The 23,127-nt window shown below is 40.9% G+C and overlaps 1 protein-coding gene across 1 annotated transcript in view; it reads left to right on the top strand.

The window, feature by feature from the left end:
- The window catches only part of PRDM12 (PR/SET domain 12), a 16,761-nt gene extending 4,505 nt beyond the window's left edge, over positions 1-12,256 (top strand). The window contains exons 4-5 of the mRNA XM_027869309.1: positions 9,671-9,782; positions 11,871-12,256. Of these exons, the coding sequence (XP_027725110.1) occupies positions 9,671-9,782; positions 11,871-12,256 (498 nt within the window). The remainder of the gene's footprint in view (positions 1-9,670; positions 9,783-11,870) is intronic.
- Positions 12,257-23,127: the final 10,871 nt, after the last annotated feature.

Below are 23,127 nucleotides of genomic sequence, written 5' to 3'. Positions count from 1 at the left end.
TGTGTGTGTGTGTGTGTGTGTGTGTGTGTGTGTGTGTGTGTGTTTTACTGGGGGGCTGGTGATGGGAGTGAAGAAAGGGATCCTTTAGAGATTCTGAGCAGCAGAGCTCCTCATGTCTATATTTGAATGTATATATGCATACTTTAAAAGAAGCCCAAATATAATCTCTCTTTTTTTAGGGGAGCAAAATCAGCAAAGATATTCTTTACAATTTGATTTTAAAGAAAATGGTGATCAAAGGCAGCTCATTGGGGAATGCTTGGCATTGATTCCCTCTAGACAAGTAGTCCACAGGATAGGCTTGAAGGATGCTCCATTAGAGATGTAGAGGTCAAGAAATGAAATAACTAGGGAAGAAAGTTTTGAATTTGGAGCATAATAATTTGTGTATTCACGGTATATTCATCTGTGTATTCATACTCATTACAAGTTAAAAAAAAATCCAGTTTACTCAAACCCTATTCATTGAAGGACACTGTGCTAAGCATTGAAGATACAAGGATATATAAGACATGATCCCTGTCTACCAAGTTTCCAGTCTTGGAAAAGAGACAGGACACAAATAACTACAATAAAGACAGCAAAGACAGGGATGACCTACAAAGAGCGAGTTTCACCTATGGTCAATTTTCAGAAGAATTCAAAGCCCCAGGATATGATTTTCATTCATTCATTCATTCATTCATTCATTCATTCTTTCAGCAAACACTTATTAAGTGCCTAAGTGTAGAGCATTGTGGGAGGTAGGTGCTAGGAGAGCTACAAGATTTAAATGACACTGTTTCTGCTCTATAGAGCTTATAGCTAGTAAGATTTTAGTTTTTTGTTTGTTTTTATTTATCTATAAAGAAGTCATTGTTTCTGTGTCCCTGACAGTCCCAGAAACCTTCCATTCCCAGATACCTCATGAGCAGGACCTTGCAGTTTCCTCAGTCGGCATCAAATTCCCTCCTGAATAACCAACACACTCAAAACCCATTTCCTAGAGAGGAAACAGGATTGGCCTTTGCCCTTGACAGATCTTGCCACTAACAGACTCAGGGCAGCTTGAGGGAATGATAAACACCACTGCAATGGGACCTAAGGGAAAAGCTCTTCCAGGGACCCTCAGCACTGCAGCATATAGGGAAGGGAAGAGATCATTGGGCCATTTGAATGCTAAGACTTGAGTGAAGGCTAAGGGCTGGTATGAAACACTGGACAATCTCATTAGAGGCTGGATTATATGATGTTAAGAGAAAACTTGCTAGCCAGTGGCTTGGTGTGGTCTCTGTGTGTGATTTGAGGACTCCCCCTCCCCTTAAATGACCTTAAATTAGCCTCAGTTTGAAGTTCACTTCAAGAACAGAACATACTGGTATCTTCACATTCACCCATCTGCTCCTTTAACTTTGAATCTTCATCTTGACTCCCTAATAAGTATCCACTCATTATTTTACCTTCACAGTATCCACAAATATACACACTCTTTCTTAGAAATACACACATGCCCTCATCTCTCACATGCATCCCTATTCTGCTTCCTCCCCAGTATCCTCACAGATTCTTAATTTTTAATTTTTTTGCAGGGGGGAGAGGATGGGACCTATGATCTTATTGGTATCAGGAAATTCCAGTAAGGAAATTCTCCAGGCCAAAACAGGTTGGCAATTGCTTTGTAATTTATAGTCTTAGAGAATTACCTGGGGCACTAAGAGATTAAGTGACCTGTCCAATATCACACAGCCAATAAGTGTACATCAGAGGTGGGCCCTGAACCTAGGTCTTCCTGATTCTGAGGCCAACTCTTTATAAACTATGACTCGATGCCTAAACCCCTCAGGTATGTTTATACCTTCAGCAAGTCTTTTTCTTTACTTTACTTTAATTTAATTTAATTTTTGGAGGTTAAATGGGTTTAAGTCACTTGCCCAGGGTCATACAGCTAGTAAGCGTCTGAGTTTGAATTTGAACTCTGGTTCAGGACCAGTGCTCTATCCATTGCGCCACCTAGCTGCCCTCATATACTTTTATACCAAGACACATATTCTCTCATTCCCTTCTTTTCCACCTTCACAGAGTGCCTATCACATCACATACACTCACACTCTAATACCCAAACATACAAACCTCTCTCTCTCTCTCTCTCTCTCTCTCTCTCTCTCTCTCTCTCTCTCAGAAATATCTTAATGCAATTCAATTAAACTCAACAGGTTTATTGAGCACCCACTATTTTCCTGGTACTGTGCTAGGCATTGTGGGAGATGAAACATAATAAGGTTCTCGCCCACAAGCAGCTCCTAGTTAGTCACAAATCTTACCACGAACACAAACATGTTGTCAGATTTAAATAGGACTTAGAGCAAAAATATAGATTGTCACTGTACCTGGGATCTTACCAAAACGTTCATAGCTAGAGCCAACTTGAGGTATGTTTCACTGTGTGTGCCAAAGCAGTTTAAAGTGGAAGAGAGCCAAGGAAGGAACCTGGGAGAATCTGAGGTAGAATTCAAAGCCTGAAGATAGTACCAGGAGTAATTAATTAGAGTGGCTAGTAGCCTTCCAAAGATTCAAAAGTAAAAATCAGCTTTCAATCTCCTACTCTTGGTCAGAGACTTGAAATTCTAAAAATTGAGAGAAAGAAAAATATAATTTCACTAAATGATTATCTTTTCAGTGGCACTGCATAAATCCAAATAGAATTATGTATCACTGATTGTTTTGATTTTATTTTGAGGGGGTCCAGACTTGTAATCTCATCGATGAAGGCAACTCCCTGTATAGAAATTCCCTCCAGTCATGTAAATTGGGAATTTGTAATCTTAGAGAGTTATCTGGGGCATAAAGAGTTTAAGTGCTTGGTTAAAGTTAAATTTATGGTCATACACCTAGCTGCTGTTGTTTGTCCTTCATACTGGGAGAGGACCAATGACACCATGAAGTTGGAGTCAAAGTACAGTGTGTTTGTGACTAATTGATCCAATGTGAGCTTGGAAGGCTCCACCACAGGTTTGGGCACAAATAGTATGTTTAAACATTTGGGATGAAGATGCCTCTAGATTCGCACAACTCATGTTTCCTTTGTGCTACTGCAATTCTGCTTTGCTCATAGAGTACAGTGCCTTTTTTGATTCGGGCATGCTATGCTGGGCAGTCCTATGTCAGCATCCCCCATGTCTCTCAGTTGACACTAAAGTTCTTCAGAGAGACCTTAAGAGTATATGTCAAAGGAAAGACATGTACTCAAGTCTTCCTGATTCCAACGACTACCATCTGTCAACTGCCACTCAATCTCTCAAATTGCTAGTAAAGTAAGGAAAAAGGAAAAATTTAAACATCCCAGAATTTTCTTTATTAAAGAAAGCCCAGGACATTAAAGAGGTCAGCCATTTTCTCAAAACCAACTAAGCAGGTTTGAGTTAGGATAGATAACATTAATTGTCACAGCAAAATCCACTATTGGATATAAGAAAATGTATACACAGATCTGATCACACATACACATTATACACATATCCAAACTTCCTTCTTCAAACAACCCATCTGTTGTATGATGATTAGTTGCACGTGGCATTTTGCAAGTTATTGCTCTGAATGTCTTTGAAATGAATTGACTTTTTGTGCTGTCTACACATAAGCTGGCAAAGGAGAAAAGCTTTAAATCTGATCTTTTTTAGCTTCTTGCCTATCCATACTTTCAACATTTCAACATGTTAAACCATAATCTTCAAAAAGTTTTTTCAACCTTATTTGTAAAAATTTTCCCATTTTGTGAGATTTTGCCATGCAATTTCCCCCCACCCTCAAGTATACAAATATCTGGTTTCCAGCAATAGGCAACTGAATAAATTGGGTTAAAATTTCGAGAGATGCCAAAAAGAGAATTTTTTTCATCTAGGTAAATCTTGGTGTATTTTTCCCTCCCACACTCATTTCTGTTTCTGGAAATAACTTTAGCTGGTAGGAATTTTCCCCTAACCTCATTATATACTTAGATATTTTAAAAATACAAACAAAAAATGCCCCAAAGGTTCAGATTTTTGGATTATTCTCATTTTGATTTCTGGATTATTCTAATAGAAATATATCATATCCCAGCAAACTAGGGAGTCAAAGGAAATGAAATATTGCTTGGGCCTAAAAGTAAAAACTGAAAGAGAATTTATAAATCATTCAACTTTGGGGCTTAAAGTCCAAGTTTTTACTTAAGATCATTCTTGTAATCGTATCTCTACTGACTTTTCCTTAATCTCTCTCTCCGCGTCTGTCTCTGTCTGTCCTCTCTCTCCTGCCTTCTCTCTCTGTCTCTCTCTCTCTGTCTTTGTCTCTCTGTCTCTCTGTCTTTCTCAGTCTCTCTTTCTTTCCTGATCCTATAAGTGATTTTTTTTTTCTCTGCCACTTCCTTTTCTTTTTGGTAACTGCTGAGCTCACCATTAATGGAACAACAGATCATTATCAGCTCCCTTTCTCTCTCTTCTTTGTATGAATTCCAAAATCATCAATCTGACCTATACTCCAGGATATCTATGATTTTTGCTCTGTTGTCCAACAGCCTTTTACCTGGCACTCTCAGTAACCAGTTACATACAGACAGCTATGATTCAGGGACAGCTGATGTTCATAAGAAATCATCAAATAGCAAATGATGTGCATTAGAATTTTAAAGTTAAATATGCTTCATTGTAGTCTCATTCTTCCAAATCATCCATGTTTTAGTTATTCAAGCTCTCAGATGTATCAGAAGTCCTTATTCTCTAGATCACATGTGGATGACAGAGTGTTTACTTACTGGTGATAATCATAATAATTGCTGACATTTATATAACACTTTATGGCTTACAAAAGAACATGATCTCAGACATACATATATGTAACAATGCATGCTGAGTTGAGGATGGAGGAGATCTGAATTTGGCTGACTACTTCTTTATCAGCATGATTTCAAGCTTGCGAAAATGAAATCCTTATGTGGAATATTCTGACAATATGTGTATATACATACATATATATATACATAAGAACAGAACTGTGTCTCCTTTAATGACTTCAGGCCTGCATGAATTTGGAGCATACCTGGCCAAATACTTACCCACATACCTGGCCTTAGGAATGCCAGACAATATACTTGTTGTATTTTGGAAACTTGTGTGTTATACCAGCAATGTCCCACGAGGAAAATTGCTTTTAGAGAGGCCGCTGGGAGGAGGCTTAGAGTGGAGGAGAGAGAATGTTTTTTAAGAATGGTGATCAGCACAGATCACCTTAAAAGGAAGATTATGAGATCTGGACATGCCACCTTACATGCAATGGACCATCAGTGATGGAGTCATAATTGTTGTCACTTAGTGCATATAATGTTAACACTAAAAGAGAGATTAGATTATAGAATAGACGAGTAGAAAGGTACCTTAGACCATGGAATGTCCGAACACAGAATCATAGAATGCTAGAAGTCAAATATAACTTTGAGGTCATCTTGTCTTGCCCCATCCCCACCCCACCCCTAACACCTTATTTCATAGATGAGGAACCTGAGACCTAGAAAGGAAAAATTATTTGCAAGCTCACATCATGTCCATGGTAGAATAAGAGTCTTGAGTATCATTTCTGAGGGAGAAATAATTAATAGAGATGGTTTGTACACCATTTTTAGTCATAATAATAAGGCACTAGGAAGTTTTGCTCCTTGTTACAGTGGGAGAAATGAGAAATGGAGCTCATTGTTCAAATCCTTGGCTCTATCATTTAAATGTTTGTTGACTGACTGACTGATTGACTAGCTATGTGACTTTGAGCAGTCATGTCAATTCTTTATCCGTAAAATAAGAGAGTTGGTCTAGGTGATTTCTAAAGTGTCTTCCAGCTCGCGCTCTCTCTTTTTCTTTCTTTCTCTCTCTCTTCCTTTTTCTTCTCTCTTTTTCTGCATCCCCCACTTGCCCGGCCCCCTGCTGCCCCATCTTTCTCACTCTACTCCCCCATTAGACAATTTTGCTAAAATTTCAGACCCTCTGGGAAAGGGAAACCATCTCTTCCATGGTTCCATCCCCCTCCTAATTCCAATGCTATTTACAAGACTTTCAGAAATCTGTGCCTAGATTTCCTTCCAGAGCAAATATGTGTCCTATGCTCTGGGAAGTCCTGAGAATATCTAGGAAAGTAAAGTGCAGGAGATTAACACTAGGACAGAACGATTTGCCTTCATTAGTTGAAGTGTTTGCAGGCCAGAGTTAAATGTCCTTTGGAAAAGCAGAATTGAATTTTTTTCTGGCCAGATTGCCCGGCCTTTCTCCTTTGGTTCAACCCAGGCTCAGATGCTCCATCCATCTTGCTATTAGGTACCTATTAAAAGCAACAGAAGAAGATGGCACAGTGAATAGAATGCCAACCTTGGAGTTAGGCAAACCTGGATTTAAATCCTACCTTCTTGGGGCAGCTAGGTGGCACAGTGGATAGAGCCATATGCTTGGAGTCAGGAAGACCTGAGTTCAAATCCAGCTTCAGACACTTAACACTTATTAACTGGGTGACCCTGGGCAAGTTACTTAACCCCATTGCCTAGCCAAAAAAAAAAAAAAATCCTACCTTCTTTAATGTGACCTTGGTGAAGTCACAACTTTCCCAGCCTGTTTCTTCATCTATAAAATGGGTATAATAATATCTATAGTATCTGCTTCAGAAGGCTGTTAAGAAGATAAGAGATAATGGATATAAAATGCTATGCAGCACTTTCTTACAGTGCCATAGAAACTCCAGCTATTATTATCCAATCTCAAATCTTTTCTCCAAACTAAGCAGTGGGACAAAGCCATCATTATCTCCAGGTATCTGAGTATCTAAATCTTTCCAGCTTCAGAGCCATCCAACTAGATTAGATCATGATTGGCGGTATTCTTGGGAACAAGACCCTCAGAACACCAGCCTTTTCCTCAGGACAGGTTGCTTAATAAGGAAGTACAGGGACCCAGGATACCTGCCTTTCAGACTCCCCTTTCTTTGACTCAAATTCTGTGGCTGTCATTAAAAGGATTCATTCCTCTCTCAATCTGTCTGCAAATCCAATGGGTTAAAGACTTGCCTTCAGTGAGGTTGACTGGACATTGATAAAGAGCTTGGCACTCCTTTAGGATATCAGCAAATCCCTGGGTTTTCTGGTTATGCACAGCCTGAACAAGCTGCCAGTGGAAAATTCCTCCAGCCCCACCTTGTCGCATAAGGATTCTTTCCCTATTCTTTGACAAGGTCTGTCTATTCTTGTGATTCTATTTCGAAAAATACAACACTCTCCTTTCCTTTTCTCTTCCTTTCTTCCTCCTCTCCTTTCTTCTTTCCTTCCTTCCTTTCTCTTTCTTTCCTTCCTTTCTTCCCTCTTTCCATTTCTTTTCTTCCTTCCTTTCTTCCTTCCATCTTTCCTATTTTTTTCTTGTACTAATGGGGAGATGATCCCGATTTCTTCAGTCTATTCTTGAGCTCTTTTCATTTTTTTTCTTCATGATTTGTTCTCCTCTTATAGTCTGAGCCTTGCAAGGATGGTATTTTGGGTTCATTTTTCTTTGCCCAATCAAAAGAATAATAAATCTTTCCAAAGCCTTTACTTATTATTGTTTTTTTTTTTTGTTGCCACCAAAGTGGTTTGGAATCAAAGACAAAAATGACATCTGGTGTAGCTGTGTACATTTTGGTCAATTGTTCCTGAGTTTCAGTCTTGGGAACTGTAGCTTTCTTAAGATCTATGACCATCTGTTTACACTGAGTAAGTGTGTGTCATGAACTCCCTGGCTCTGATGATTGCCTTGTTTATAATGGAGGCTCTCTTCTCAATCAGTAGGGGAAGAAAAGGCCATTTGCATGATTTATCAGTGTATTATATCCTCTTAATTTTTTGTCATATATATATATATATTTCAAAAGGAACTCAAAGGAATTTGTGATCTCTTTTTCTTTTGGGGGGGGAAGAGTGAATTTCATTGCTCTTCTTAAGATCACTAGAAGATGCCCATCACTATAGCCAGGAATAAAAATTAATTAATCAATCAACAAGTACCTCTCTGATTCTCAGTTTCCCCATTTGTAAAATGAAGGTGTTGGCCTAGATGATCACTAAAGTCCCTTCGGTCTCTAAATCCTGTGATCTTAGAGGAGAGAGCTACAGAGAATTTGAAAGTAATTGAACAAAAATGAGGACAAAGAAAGAGTTAAAGAGAAGCATTTATTATTGAGTCTGCTATATATTCTGCCTTGTAAAAGATGATAGTGGCTTAAATTTATATAATGCCTTGAAGTTTACAAAGACCTTTACATACATTAATCTTATTTGAGAGGAAGAATTGTTGGAAGACCCAACATCTGTTTGAACAACTCCTAAACAGGAGAAGTGATCAGAAAATTCTACAAACAGCTTAGGCTCGGCACTGTAGTCTACATCATGCAACATGGTCTTAGGAAACACCTGGATGATTGCAGTCTTTTACTGTCCCTTTTTTGGGCCAGAGGGTTTGAATGAAGATGATTTCCTTGCATTTTCTTCTGATTAGTATATCCCAGAATAGGAATTATTTTTTTAGTTATAATAATAATAACTCATGTTTATATTGAGTATTATAGAAAAATACATTCCTTACCATAACTTGTGAGGTAGGAAGTCAAATGTTATTTCCTACCCCATTTTTACAGATGAGAAAACTGAGGCTCAGAGCACTTAAGGGTTTGGACCTCAGTCATATGGTGAGTGGCAGATTTGAAAATTCAAACTCAAGTCTTCTAACTCCAAGTTTAATGTTCTTTTCTCTGAACCACATTAACTCTCCCAATTTTATTCCAGTCTTTCCTGCTACCTGGGTTCTACACACTACAGAGCCTTACTTCCTACACCTTGTAATTTTTAAAAGTTCTATGTCTAGCCCAGTGACCAAATATGACAGCATATGCAATATGCTATATACATAGTCCTACACCTCTCTACCTTGAAGAAGGAAATATTTGAGAATCATTTCATGAACTGTCTTTTGAAATCAAAATTATTCACTGTGTTTAATTTAAATTCAGCTGCCTCTGAGTGATTTAAAAAAACCCCACACATTTTATTACAGTTGTTGCTGTATGCCCTATTACCCATGTACTGGGCTGATGACACTTTGAAAACCCATTTTATTGAGTCTGGCACAGGGCATCTATCTTCCCAGTCATAACTTTCAGGAATGGAGTTATCTAGGCCATGGGGAGGGGAGCAGGCCCACTCAACCCTCAATCCCTCAGGGATCCTTTTCATAGAATAATCTAGATTCCCTCTGCATGTTACATGGATACAGGTTAGTGAATAGCAATTGAAGGATCCCTCATAGGTGAAGAGAATTCCAGGATGCTGGACTGAGTTACCACAGTGATAGAACTACAGATGTGGCCACATTAAAATTCTGAGTCTGATGTAGATTTTAAGAAAATCATAGAATGTAGAGCTAGAAGGGATCCAACGGATCACTTAATTCAACCTCTTCATTTTAAAGTGGAGAAAACAGACTCAGAGAATGAGTTGCCAAAGCTACACACCTAGTCAGTAGCGGAACTGGGATATGAATCCAGGTCTTCTCCCTTCAAACCCAGCATTCTTTCCCCTGTACTAGGAGACACAGTAAGAAACTCGATCTTCCTCCCTGCCTTTCATTGCCTAACTACTCCTGGTCTCTTTTTTCTATAGATGATTCCTCCAGACCAAGAGCTGCTGGTTTGGTATGGGAACTCCCATAATACTTTCCTGGGAATTCCTGGCGTCCCAGGATTGGAAGAAGAACAGAAGAAGAACAAACATGGTAGGTAGTCCTTAACCAGCCAGGGCCATCATTGCAGGTGGCCCTTTGTGTTGCTGTGCTTCCTTTTTAACCTCAGGGCAGTGATAGTCATTAGTTTCTAATTGGAGGGGGGAGAAAGAAAACCAAGTAGTTTTTCCTGCACAGCTTATGTGATCCATCCCCTCCTTGTCCCTCCACCTCCAAAGCATCAGAAGCCTCTTTTGATGGATTTCCCACTATTTCTGTGGTTCAAGTAAGGCTTTGTTTTGCTTGTTTGATCCTGTAACCCCAAGCTGGAGCTGACCAATAAGGTTTAATTTACCCCTCCCCAAGATACCAGGCCATTAGGCAGAGCTTTCAAGGGTGATAGTTAGCCAACAAACATTTATTAAGCATCTACTATGTACCAGGCACTGTGCTAAGGGCTGGAAATACAAAGAGAGGAAAAAACAAAACCAATTCCTACTCTCAGGGAACTCACTGTCTAATAGGGGAAACTATATGAAAACAACAAATAAGGTACAGATGGGATAAATTGGAGATAGTATCAGAGGGAAGGCACTAAGGAAGGACCAGGAAAGGCTTCTTGCAGAAGTAGGACTTTAAGAAGCAGCACTTTGCAGAAGCTGAGACTTAGTGTCAGGGGACAGAAGGGGAGATGTTACAAAGGTAGAAACAAGATTTGACAACTGATTTGATATAGGGGATAAAAGAGTGAGGAGTTGAGGATTATATATAGGTTTCCAGCCTGGGTGACTGGGAGCATGGTGGTGCCCTCAATATTGATAAGGAAATTAGGAAGAGGGGAAAGTGGGGGGGGGGGAAGACAATGAGTTCAGTTTTAGACCTGTTGTATTTAAGATGAGTAAGGGACACCCAGCTCAAGATGTCCAATAGGCAGTTAGAAATCCAGGACTGGAGGACGGATGTAAGGTTAGGGTAGGATAAGTAGATCTGAGGATCATCTTCAGAGAGATAATAATTGCATAAAAAGGTGCTGATTTCATTAAGGGAAATAGTATAAAGAAAGAGGATAATAGGGCCTATAGGATCTTGAGGGACATCTGTGGTTAGTTTATGCTAAAGAACATAAAGTATAAGTTACTTGGAATATTCATTGGCGTCTAGAATGGTGGTTCCTCCAAGGGAGCCAGCGAGTTGTGATAGAAACAGCACTGAAAACCTAGTTTATAATCACTAATTCACTGGGTTAATCACTTCTCCTTTCTGGCCCTTAGTTTCCCTGTCAAAAGAGAGGGTTGGGCTAGACTAGATCATCATGAACACTCCTTCCAGTCGTGAGAGGCTATAATTTTAAATGATTTATAAAAGTCAAAGAATCTCAGAGATGGTTGAAAACTCAGACGCCAACAAATTCAGCCTGCATCAAGCAGGAACTTCCCTCTACAACATTTTTTTGACAAGTGGTTATTCAGACTTTACTTGAATGCCTGCAGAGTCAACACACCAGTTTCCAGGGGCTAACGCCACTGTTTGCAACTCCACCATCCCCTAGGTGTCCAGGGCCCTAGGCAAATGACCCAAAGCCCTTTGGGGTGGGTCAGTCCCTGGCAAATGACAGTGTCTGGGTCAAAGTACAAACCAATCAATGAATAAACAAGTATTTACTTTTACTGTCTAAATTTAAAAACAAAATTTTTTTTGTTTTTAAATCGTCATTATCAAATTATCCTCCCTCTCCTCCCCAGACAGCTATTCCTTGTAATAAAGAATTTTTAAAAAGGGAAAGAAAAAAAAGTCTCAGTAAAACTAACCAACACATCAGCCGAGTTTACAGTACATGTAATGTTCTATACTCATAGCCCTCCATTTCTACAAAGCAGGGAGAAAGGTGCATTTTCCTCTCTCTTCTTCAGCCTTCAACAAGCCTATATTAAATGCCTACTGTAGGCTAGGGATTTTGTTAGGCTCTGGGCATACAAAGGCCAAAATGAACCAGTGCCTGCCCTCAAGGAGCTTACATTTGATCTACACATAAGAGACTTAGGGTTTCCAGTTAAGGTGTGTTTAGTGAATGAAATCATCGGTCTAACCCGGCTGCTCCGTTCTTCCTTCCCTCCCCGCCCTTTGCCCCGCTGCCCGGGCCAGAGGACTTCCACCCAGCGGACACTGCCGCCAACACCGCGGGCCGCATGCGCTGCGTCATCTGCCACCGGGGCTTCAACTCCCGCAGCAACCTGCGCTCCCACATGCGCATCCACACCCTGGACAAACCCTTCGTCTGCCGCTTTTGCAACCGGCGCTTCAGCCAGTCCTCCACTCTCCGCAACCACGTTCGCCTGCACACTGGCGAGCGCCCCTACAAGTGCCAGGTGTGCCAGAGCGCCTACTCCCAGCTGGCGGGGCTGCGGGCACACCAGAAGAGCGCCCGCCATCGACCCCCCAATGCCTCGCTGCAGGCCCACTCCCCGGCCCTGCCTGTGCCCCATCCCACCTCCCTCGCGGCTCACCACATCCCGACTATGGTGCTGTGAGATGCCCCGGCTGGCCTGCGACGGGAGGCATTCCAGACTGGCGTCGCGGCGCAGCCTTCTCTTCCATCCTCTCTATTCCTTCCTTCCCGAGACCTGTGAAAGCTGACCTCTTGGAATGGGAAGGGGAGTGCAGAGGAGGGGCTGGTTTCATCATTTGGTTTTAAGGCGGCTGAGTAAGTCCCCTCTCCCACTCAGCTTGCATAGTTTGCGTACTGCCTCCTTCTCCAGGAAGCTTGGGGTGGAGAGGCAGAAGAAGGCGCACTTAGTGTGTTTGATATATACATATACATATATATTTTCTTCTTCTCACATCACCATCTTTTGGCCCTTGTAAGTCCATCTGTATCCTCCTGCCCCTCACCTAGCTATCCCCAGGTCCCAAGCCTTTTCCCTTCTCAGGAAGGGGTCAGGAGGTGGGTGGAGAAATGAGTGAGGGAAGGGGAAGGAGTGGGATGGAGCAATCAAAGATATCTGCTCCACCTCACCCCACACTTATTCCCAGCTCCAGAAAGCTGTGATCCTCCAAAAATGGACCGGGGTGGGGGTGGGGGAGAGCCGTGAAGAGAGCGATCTATAATTTCCCTGTGGCTTATAGTTCAGTCTGGAGGCCAAAGCAATGGGGGCTGGGATGGGAATGGGGGTAGGAGTGGAGTTGGAATTAGTAATTCCTCCACTTCCAGACAAGGGGTGGCTCTGGTGTCTCTGAAACTCCTCCAGATCTCTTCCTCCCTCCCCTCCCTTCCACCCTCAAGATTATTCTCAGGAAACAGATATGCAGGTCAGTTGGTTTTAGTTCAAAAACAGTGTCCTTGCTAAAGCTGCTCCCTGATGGGGCCCAGGTCTGGCTGGGGCAAAAAAAAAAAAAAAAAAGGTGAGGAGAGGCTGGGAGGGCAGGCTTGAGACCACTAGGCTTTCTGGCCAAGAGATGCAAGACTGGATTTCAGGGCTCATTGTTACAGGGGTCTGATGTCAGGCTGTATTCTCCCCTGATCTGGGTTCCTAGAAACTGGAAGCCTAAAGGGATTATGGTACATCAAGCCAACTATGTGTGAACAGATTTGGGAGGGGTAAGGTCAAGAGGTGTCCACCCCATGGAATTTCATTCCATCCCCAAAGCCTCATCTGAATTATCCTCAGGGGAGAAACAAGGAAGACTGGCAACCGTGCTTTTGAGTCTCACCGCCTCCCTGTAAACACTTCCAAACAGCTGTGAAATCCCTTGGGAAAACTAGGAGACCACTTCACCTGATTCAGCAGTCCCAGCCCTCTGGAGACCCAGCCACATCTTTTCCCCCCGCTTTTCCCCATCAATTGCTCCTAAACTCCAGTAATGAGCGCCCTCTAGTGTCTCCCACCCTGCCCCATAATCATTAACAAGTGACAAGTCCCTTAGGGTGTTTGTAAAATAAAGAAACTATAATAATATTAATGAAAAGTATAAAGTGTATAGAGTTTTCACAAACTGTGTTCTACTTCCAGGAAATGGTCACTTTAACTTTGTAAATACTTATCTAAAATGATATTTACAAAACTTTGATATATATTATTTGATTGTATATGTATGACTGTAAATACATTTGTACCTCTTGTATTCTAAAATAAAAAAGTTACTTGGAACATTTATCATTTAGCAAATGAATATTTTGGCATTTTATATATATAGCAGTCTTGGAGAAGTAGAGACTGCCATAAGGTTATTCTTTGTTAAGTTATATTCAAAGTCAATGCCTGGCCATTAATTAGAGAAATTATATTTCTTATTTCCTGTCCTGTTAAGGGAATGGCATGTAGGCTGTGGAACCTAGTGTATCCTAGGTTTCTTGGTCCTTCACTCCAGCACTTTAACATGCTTCACCCTGGGGCAGCTAGGTGGTGCAGTGGATAGAGCACCAGCCCTGGTGTCAGGAGGACCTGAGTTCAAATGTGACCTCAGACACATTAACACTCACTAGCTGTGTGACTCTGGACAAGTCACTTAACCCCAGTTGCCTCACATTAAAAACAAACAAAAAACATGCTTCACCCTAACCATGATTAATCAAGGGCCCACATAATCACATACATATGGTAGGTGATTAATTCAATTCCAAAAACATTTATATGCTTCCTGTGTGTCGATAGCTGTAGTTGTACATCTACTACCTCCATGAAATATCTATTTGCAAGGTACATCTATCTATAATCTGTAGTGATATTGCTCCCTCACTCTTCCTATTCATATCACTGTTAAGAGTGGGTACGGTGCTGCTGCAAAGCAGTAGGTGATTTTCAAGAGCTCACATGACATGTAGCTTCCAGAAGCTGTAATGTTCCCTGGAGTCAGGAGAACCTGAGTTCAAATCTGGCCTCAAACACTTGACACTTACTAACTGTGTGACCCTGGGCAAGTCACTTAATGCCATCGCCTAGCAAAAAACAAAACAAAACAAAAAACAGAAGACATAATGTTATTGTTTGTCCTTTGTTTTCCGAAGAGGACCAATGACATCACGGGATGGTGTCTTGACTTGCTCATGAATTGGATTTAAGTGAGGCAGGGGAGCACAAAGACAGCAGCCTTACTCTTCCAGAGTCATCAAAAACCAGTGGCATGATGAAAGTCAAGATGACTGGCGATGGCTTGGGATGTAGTGGATCCTACATATTCCAGATTGCAGTCTATCCATTCCACTATCTATATTTTAACTACTACTTGTGAAGTGCTCAGCCAAGCCTGGTTAGCTCTGATGGCTAGTTAATGGCCTGTAGCCTGTTTCACTTATTCTACTGGTACAACCTGCACCCCTAACCAATGCCAGAGCTCCTCAAAAGTCAGGGACTAGATCCTGTATCTCTGTATTCTCCGTACCTAGCTAGTATTGTATCTTAAATTTATGTAATAATAGCTCCCATTTCTATTGTGCTTTAAGGTGTACAATGCTTTGACACAGGTATTCTTAGTCCTATTTTATAAATGAGAAAACTGAAGCTCCAAGAGGCTAAGGAGATTTGCCCAAAGCCACATAATAAGTAAAAGTGAAATGTGGGAGTGGGAGTCAGGTGTTTCTAGTACATACTGCTTTTCCATGTAGTAAGCTGTCGATAACTATCTGTTGCTGTTGATGATGGTGGTGATGAAATACTTTCTCATAAAAGTGGCTTGGAGGCAGAGTGGTGGTATAGCTGATAGAGTACTGAGCCTAGTGTCAGAAGGACCTGAGTTCAAATCCAGCTTTAGACATTTGCTAGCTCTGTGATTCTGGGCAAATCACTTTGCCTTTGTCTGCCTCAGTTTTTCCAACTGTAAAATGGGGCTCATTTTACATCACCTTCCTCCCAGGGATCAAATGAGATAATATTTAAAAAACACTTAGAATAGTGCCTGAGCAGCTAGGTGGTGCAGTGGATAGAGTGATAGGCCTAGAGTCAGGAAGACTAATCTTCATGAGTTCAGATATGGCATCAGACACTTATTAGCTGTGTGACCCTGGGCAAGTCACTTAACCCTTTTTGTCTCAGTTTGCTGTTCTGTAAAATGAGCCGAAGAAGGAAATGGCAATTCACTCCAGTATCTTTATCAAGAAAATCCCAAATGGGGTCACAAAGAGTCAGACATGACTCAACAATAACGCATAGCAGGCACTTAATAAATGCTTGTTTCTTTTCATAAAGGGCCATTGATCAGAGGCATCACAAATCCAGATGAATGACCAACCACCTGTCAGGCCACTGTAGTAGGGGGGATTCCTTTATTGTTTTGGACAAAGTTAGACTGCATGACCCTAAGGTTCTTAGGCCCCATCTGGCTCTGAGAGTCTGTGATTCTATGATCCTAATCTGGGAGATTATCCCTATTTCAGGCTAACTCTATCAATCAAACATTAATCAATTGACAAACACGTATTTATAGTAATACTTTACATCTATACTTTTTAACTTCTCCAAATCCTTTAACAACTTTTTTTTGTTGTTTTCCTAGCTAGTTTCTTTGGCATAAGACCCATCTTTGCATGACTGAAAAAAAGCATTCATAAAGAGTTAGGTTTAAGCCTTTATGACCATTGGATGTCAGAGATGGACATGGAATGTTCAAACATAAAAGAGAGAATGTTAGAATTGGAAGGGATAATAGAGGTCATCTAGATCAATTCTCACTTAGAGAGGCTGGGAGAGAAGCCTGAGGTCATGCTTATGACCAAAGTCAGATTCCTAAATCCCAGCAATATTACTTTCTCTGATGCCCCTTTTTAAAAAAAAAACAGATTTTTTCTGATGTCTTTTGTTTTTACATGGCATATGTTTCCCCTTGCAGCCTTCTCCCCCCAAGAGAGAAAGAAAAAAAGAAAAAAGAGCAAGCAAAACAAATTCAGCAAAACTAATCAACATATGAGGGGGGTAAAACCCTGACATTACATGCAAATTTCCACACCTATGGACTCAAGCCTCTGCAAAGAAGCAGGGGGAGGTGTCTTCTTCTAGCTTTTCTTTGGGGGGGGGCGACCTTCGGATTGGTAGATCCTGATAGCACTTGCATTTAATAGTTGTTCAATACAGCCTGATTGATTGTGAGTGATAGAGGATTCACTTAAGTTAACATGATATTTACTTATATTCTTGTACAGCCACAAAGGGCGATTTCTACTGACTTTCCAGTGACGCCCTGTTCTATCTGGCTGATATCAGCTGTCACCTGCTTCTCTTCCCAGGCCAACATAGAAGTCTATGTTGTACCACTGCCCTCTTTTGGCCATTGATACTCATAAACTTCATGCTTCAGATCTACCTTATCAATGATGAAAAGGCACTTCCTGCGCTATTACCTCCAGGAACAAATATAAAATGCTCTTTTCGGCTTTTAAAGTTTTTCATAACCAGCCCCTTTCTTACCTTTACCCTCTTCTTACACCTTACTCCCCTCCATATACTTACTCAATACTCCAGTGACGCTGGCCTCCTAGATGTTCCTCAAATAATAACACTACATCTCCCAATACCATACTTTCCACTAGCTGTCTCCTATGTCTGGAACTCTCTCCCTCCTCATCTCTGCCTCCTGGCTTCCTTTAGCAATCAGGTAGAATTCCACCTTCCACCTTTCCCAGTCTTCCCTAATCTTAGTGCCTTCCCTTTGAGACGATCTTCAATTTATCCTGTATATATCATGTTTGTAAGTAATTATTTTCATGTTGTCTCTCCCATTAGACTGTGAGTTTCTTGAGGGCGGGGACTGTTTTTTGCTTTTCTTTGTATCCCCAGTGCTTAGTTCAGTTCGTAGCAACACAGGAAGCACTGAATAAATGCTTACTTGTTGACTTCTCTCGACTTCCCCAAACTAACTCTGCAGAAGACAGAGTTTGGCCAAACTTCATGGGAAAGGTAAGATAAATGTATGTATGTTTCAATGGGTGCACAAAAATTTAGTTTTCATCCTTCAAAAACCAACTCAAATACCACCTCTTTTGTGAAGTCTTTTTTTTGGGGGGGGGAACACAACAAACATTTACTAATTGTTTACTGTGTGCAGAAAAACTGTGCTATACTAGACAAAATAACACAATTTAGTTTAGTCACAGTCTCATTTCTCCTCTGTTTCCCTTTCCTAGATCAGTTACCCAGGAGTTCTTTGTGGGGAGTGGGAATTCAATTCAATTTGACAACCATTTATTAAATGACTACTATGGGCAAGGCTGCAGTTATCTTGGAAACTAGCCATCTACCACAGATACACTGAAACTTCAGATTAACCTTGTGGACAGAGCTTGGTGGGTCAGGACATCATAGTTTTTATTCCTGGTAATGACTTAATCAATCTACCTATGAGAATGTATTACATGTTTAATATGGGTCACATATTGTTCTAGGGTCTGAGAATACATAGAACCATCTTGAACTGCCTATTGGACATCTTGAACTAGGTGTCCTGTAGTAACATTAAATTCAACGTGTTAAAAACAGAGCTCATTACCTTTCTCTCCAAGCCCTTCCCTCTTCCTAAATTCTCAGTTACCAAGGTTGGAAACCTAGGCATCACCCTTGACTCCTCACTTTCTCTTAACCCCCATAATCTATACTGTTGCCAAGTCCTCTCAGTACTAACTCTCAAATAGCCCTCTTCTCTCCTCTGACATCACCACCACCCTGGTGTAGGATCTTATCGCCTCATGCTTAGACTACTGGTTGTCTTTCCTGTTTCAATTCTCTCTCTCTTATCAGCTATCAAAGTCTTCTGGGCTTAATTGAGGCAGAGATTAATTAGCCAGCTTTTCTGTTCTAAAGCACAGGCCTTACCAAGTTACTTCCCCATTTAATAAACTCTTTATTGTCCTTCAGTCAAGCCTGACTCTTTGAGACCCCATTTGGGGTTTTCTTGGCAAAGATACTGGAGTGGTTTGCCATTTCCTTCTCTAGCTCATCTTACAAATGAGGAAACTGAGGAGAACAAGGTTAGGTGACTTGCCCAGGGTCACATAGCTGGTAAGTGTCTGATGCCAGATTTGAATTCATGAAGACCAGTCTTCTGATTCCAAGCCCAGTGCTCTATCCGATGAGCCACCAAACTGCTCCTTAATAAATTCTAGTAGTTTTCAATTACCTCAAGGATCAACTATGAAATCCTTTATTTGGTTTTTAAATTCCTTCATCACATGGTCCCCTCCTACCTTTCCAATCTTCTTGCACCTCAGCCTCATGAAGTCTTGGATCCAGTGACACTGGCCTCCTCTCTAGTCACATACAAGACTCCCTGTCTCTCTACTCTGTGTCCAACATGCCAGGAATGCTCTGCCTCCTTGTCTCCAAGCTTCTTTTAAATCTCAACTAAAATACTATCTTTAACAAGAAGCTTTTTTCCAGTTCTCTTTAATCTTACAGTCTGCCTTTAAAAGTACTTCCTACCTAGACGATATCTATCTTGTACGGTCATCCTTGTTAGTGTGTTTTTCCCCCATTAATATGTGAGTTCTTTAAAGGCAGGGATGCTGTTTTGTTTTTTGATGGTTTCCCCAGAGCTTAGCCTTTTAGTGGGTGCTTAATACATGCTTACTGACTTGGCATTCCCTGCCCTTGAGGAGTTTATGTTAGTGAGGAACAGACATAACTATAAACAGAATATATACAAAATTGGGATTGGGTATTCTCTTAGTGCCTTCCTTTTTTTCCCATTGGACAGTAGAGGATAAAAGCATACATCTCCCCCCCATCCTCAATCCCCAGATTCATGAGAATATGGTTTTTCTGGGAAAGATCCTCATGCAGATAAGTGAAAAGGTTTTAGGTGCTAGTTGTAACTCTGCAAAGATTTAAATTGGATTTTAATTGGTGGGTCCTATTTTAGTTTCTATTAATGGAATGGACAAGAATAGAATCCAATTTTCCCATTGACTTGTCATTTAGGAACCTTTCATCTTTACTCCTGATTGATCTTCAAGTGGCTGTGGTTCTTTGTACCTTGTTATTGAATTTTTCCTCATTTGGTCTACTTTGTTAGGATTTGAAGACCTGTAAACAAACACTTAAAGGAAAGGACTGCAATTTAAGGGAGCCCTGAGGGCTTGAATTCTTACGTAAATAAGACACTCCTTTTAAAGCTTGAACAATCACCTATACTCATTTATCTGTTTTGTAAGTTTGGCTCGGTTTTCTTAAGAGGGGATTGGTGGAGCAGAAATACATACCTCTATTTCCTGGCATCTTGTTACTTTGAAGAATACGGTAGTTTCAGTTAACCTGCCCCATGAAGAGCAGTCTCAGGAAAGAATCTAGCCAGTAGTTACTGGGAGAGCTGTTTTCAAAAGAGATTTGGGGATGGTTGACTTTGCAGTGAGGGAACAATTTAGACAACCTAGAAAATGGGCTAAACTAAATGTTATCCAACCAAACACTGCTTTCTGAAGACTCTCTCCTTTGGGGTTCATTGGAACTGGAGTCTGAGCTTTCCCAATGCCTCTAACCGTATAATCATAGAGTCTCCCACCTAGAAAGGATCTCAGCACAGGAATCCCTTTTACTAGATCCCTGATATTTAAAAAGACATCCATTTTCCACCTGAAGCCCTCCAGTGATGGGGACACTCCTATTACCTTATGAAGTAAATCATATCACTTTTGGAAAGCTCTAATCATTAGGAAGTTCTTCCTTATATTCCATAGAAATCTTGACTTATTCCCATCCCTTCCCACTTCTTGCCTGCTGGCACTAGGTCTTCCCACTTGGACTAGGCAGAACACACATAATCTCTCTTTCAAAGAACAGCCCTTCAGATGCTTGAAGAGAGCCGTCACCATCATCCCTGCCCCCTTTCTTTTCTTCTCCAAGTTAAATATAATCTCCTGTGGTATTGAGCCCCTTCACCTTCCTTACCGTTTTATCTGTGGCAAAGATGTTAGCTTATTAGTGTCCTTCCTAAAACACGATGCCAGAACTGAATCCAGATGTGATTTGACCAGGGTAAAGTACAGTGGGAGTGCCATCTTTCTTGTTTGGAATACTATTCTAGTAATGCAGCCTAAAATCTCATTCACTTTTTGGTTGCCATATTACAGTACAACTGAACTCAAAGTTCACTAATAGTCCCAGGGTAGGGGGTCTCAATCTTGTTAGTGTCATAGATCACCCCCTCCCCCTTGGCAGGAGGCATAGAGCTCTTCACTTCGCACCATAAACAACTTGTTCGGATTCTCAATATCCAAGTGAATGAATCTCTGACACAGCTGGAATTTCAGCTAGATCTTTAGTGTTCTTTGCAGAGGAGACATTCTAAACATTCCCATAAAATATACAGTTATAGTTATATTCCAAATATGGTTCAAAATCTGACTGCAAATAGCAGGTTTGATGCTGTTGGTAATAGGCACCACAATGGTCAAGTTGTAACTGAGTCTTCATCAGCTGCCAGAATCCGAAATAATTGCTTTGTTAGGTTAAATCAAAATCTACAGAACTAGAACTCCTAGCCATAGATACTGATGCCCTGGTTTTAAATAAGAGTAACAAAGCCAAGTATAGAAGTTGCTTCCTTTCTAATTTTCTTTATCTATAAAATAAGGGTAATGATAACTTCCCTGATATTCTAATAAGAATGGAAGCCAGAGCTCTGGATTGGGAGTCAGAAGACTGGGGAGCTAATCTCAATTTTATTACTTATTCAGTGTGAGACTTTGGACTCTCCTTGGATCTCAGTTTTTCCATATGTGAAATTAAGAAATTGGATTTAAAAGAAATCAATTTCACAAATGTAAGATAAGAGGAGCAAGGCTAGACTGCATTTATTTGAAAAAGATCTGGGGGTTTTAATGGACTGAAAGCTCAATATGAGTTAACCATGTAACATCTAATACAATCTTAGATTGCATTACAAAAGGCATAATGTCCAAGTCTAGGGATGCAATAATCTGATTTTACCTTGTCCTGGTCAGACCATATTAAACCTTATATTTAGTTATGGCTGCCACATTTTTAGGACCCTAGTAAGATGGATAGTATTGGACTGGATTCAGGAAGATCTGAGTTTGACTCTGAACAAGTCACTTCACTTCCCTCACCCTCAGTTTCCTCATCCGTAAAATGGGGGTAATAACAACACTTACCTCACAGGGTTATTGTGAGGATCAAATCAAATAACCTAAGTAAAATGCTTTGAAAACCTTAAAGGAAATATAAATGCTAGCTATTATTGCTCAGAGGAGGGAAATTAGGGTGGTAAAAAGCTTAAATTAGGGTGGTAAATTAAGGTGGTAAAAAACTATATATCACGTATATCCAATAAAAGAAGGAGAGATGTTCAGCTTTAAGTAGACTTTGGGGCTACATGACTGCTTTTTTCAAGTATAGAATGATCAGACTGATCTATGAGGGCCAGACCTTTGAGTATACACAGATATTCCCTACCTGGTTTCACTCCAAGGGGTCATGTTCATGTGGAAACTTGGGGGAAGCAGTTCTCTGGCCATGCCTGACCAAGGGGCCGATGGTACTGTTTGATGATGGAAAGTTTTCTAATCTGCTGCAGAACTGAATGTGAATACAAAAGGGGCAATCCACCCACCTTTCTTCTCTTTCCTTTGCAGTTTTTAGGAGGCTGCCCCCCTCCCCAGCCCAATTGGGGGAAGATTGGATGTCCTTTTTTTTACTCTGCTATGATGTTTGTGAATGTATAACATCTCTGTTTGTGCTCTTTTCTGAACTTTGGCAAACCCAGATGGATGTGTCCAGGAAATGGATAGGAGATCTAGAGGTCTTAGTGGTAGCAGTAGGCATGGGAGCAATAATGTCCATGGCCAAAGAGGTAGATATCTGCAGATGGGTCTGAAAAAACAGTCATTAGGGTAGAGCAGAAGTTTTAGGAATTGTGACCCTTTGTAGTAGAGAGGGATGCTGACCATGAATTATAGAAACGCACTGATTCTCTGAGCTGAGAAAAAAAAAAAAGCAACATCCACGGGGAACTTCATGAGGACTCCATGAAGGGAGGAAAGGACTTCCAGGGCCAAGAGTGGGGAGGTACCCCTTTGCCACAAGTGTTCTCTGTCCACACTTTGCTTCACTGCCATTGTTTAAGCCTACTGCCTCTAAATTTAAGTCAGCTCTCCCCACAAGGGTAATGTTTGTGAGTGGGGAGTGAGTATCCCCAGTTTCTTTAAGGGGGTGGAGGTAGAATGTTTTGTACCAATTATTCTTTACCTTTCAGTAAATTCCATTTCTAAAAGCTAATGGAGGCAACTGGCTAATTATTACTGGGGAATCATACAGGTGGGTACACAGGAGCTATGGTACTGGAAACCCCAGCCTTAGGACTACCCTGAAAACCTTCAGGGGAGAAGTAGTCAGTCCACCTCTGGAAACTCCAAGTAAGGAAAAACTTTCTAACAATGAGAACAATCTAAAAGTGGAACAGG

The sequence above is a fragment of the Vombatus ursinus genome, unplaced genomic scaffold, assembly GCF_900497805.2.
Source record: "Vombatus ursinus unplaced genomic scaffold, bare-nosed wombat genome assembly UNPS02014793.1, whole genome shotgun sequence".
In the NCBI taxonomy this organism is placed as follows: Eukaryota; Metazoa; Chordata; class Mammalia; order Diprotodontia; family Vombatidae; genus Vombatus; species Vombatus ursinus.
Note: the sequence above shows the minus strand (reverse complement) of the source record. Positions and strands in the feature narration are given on the sequence as shown.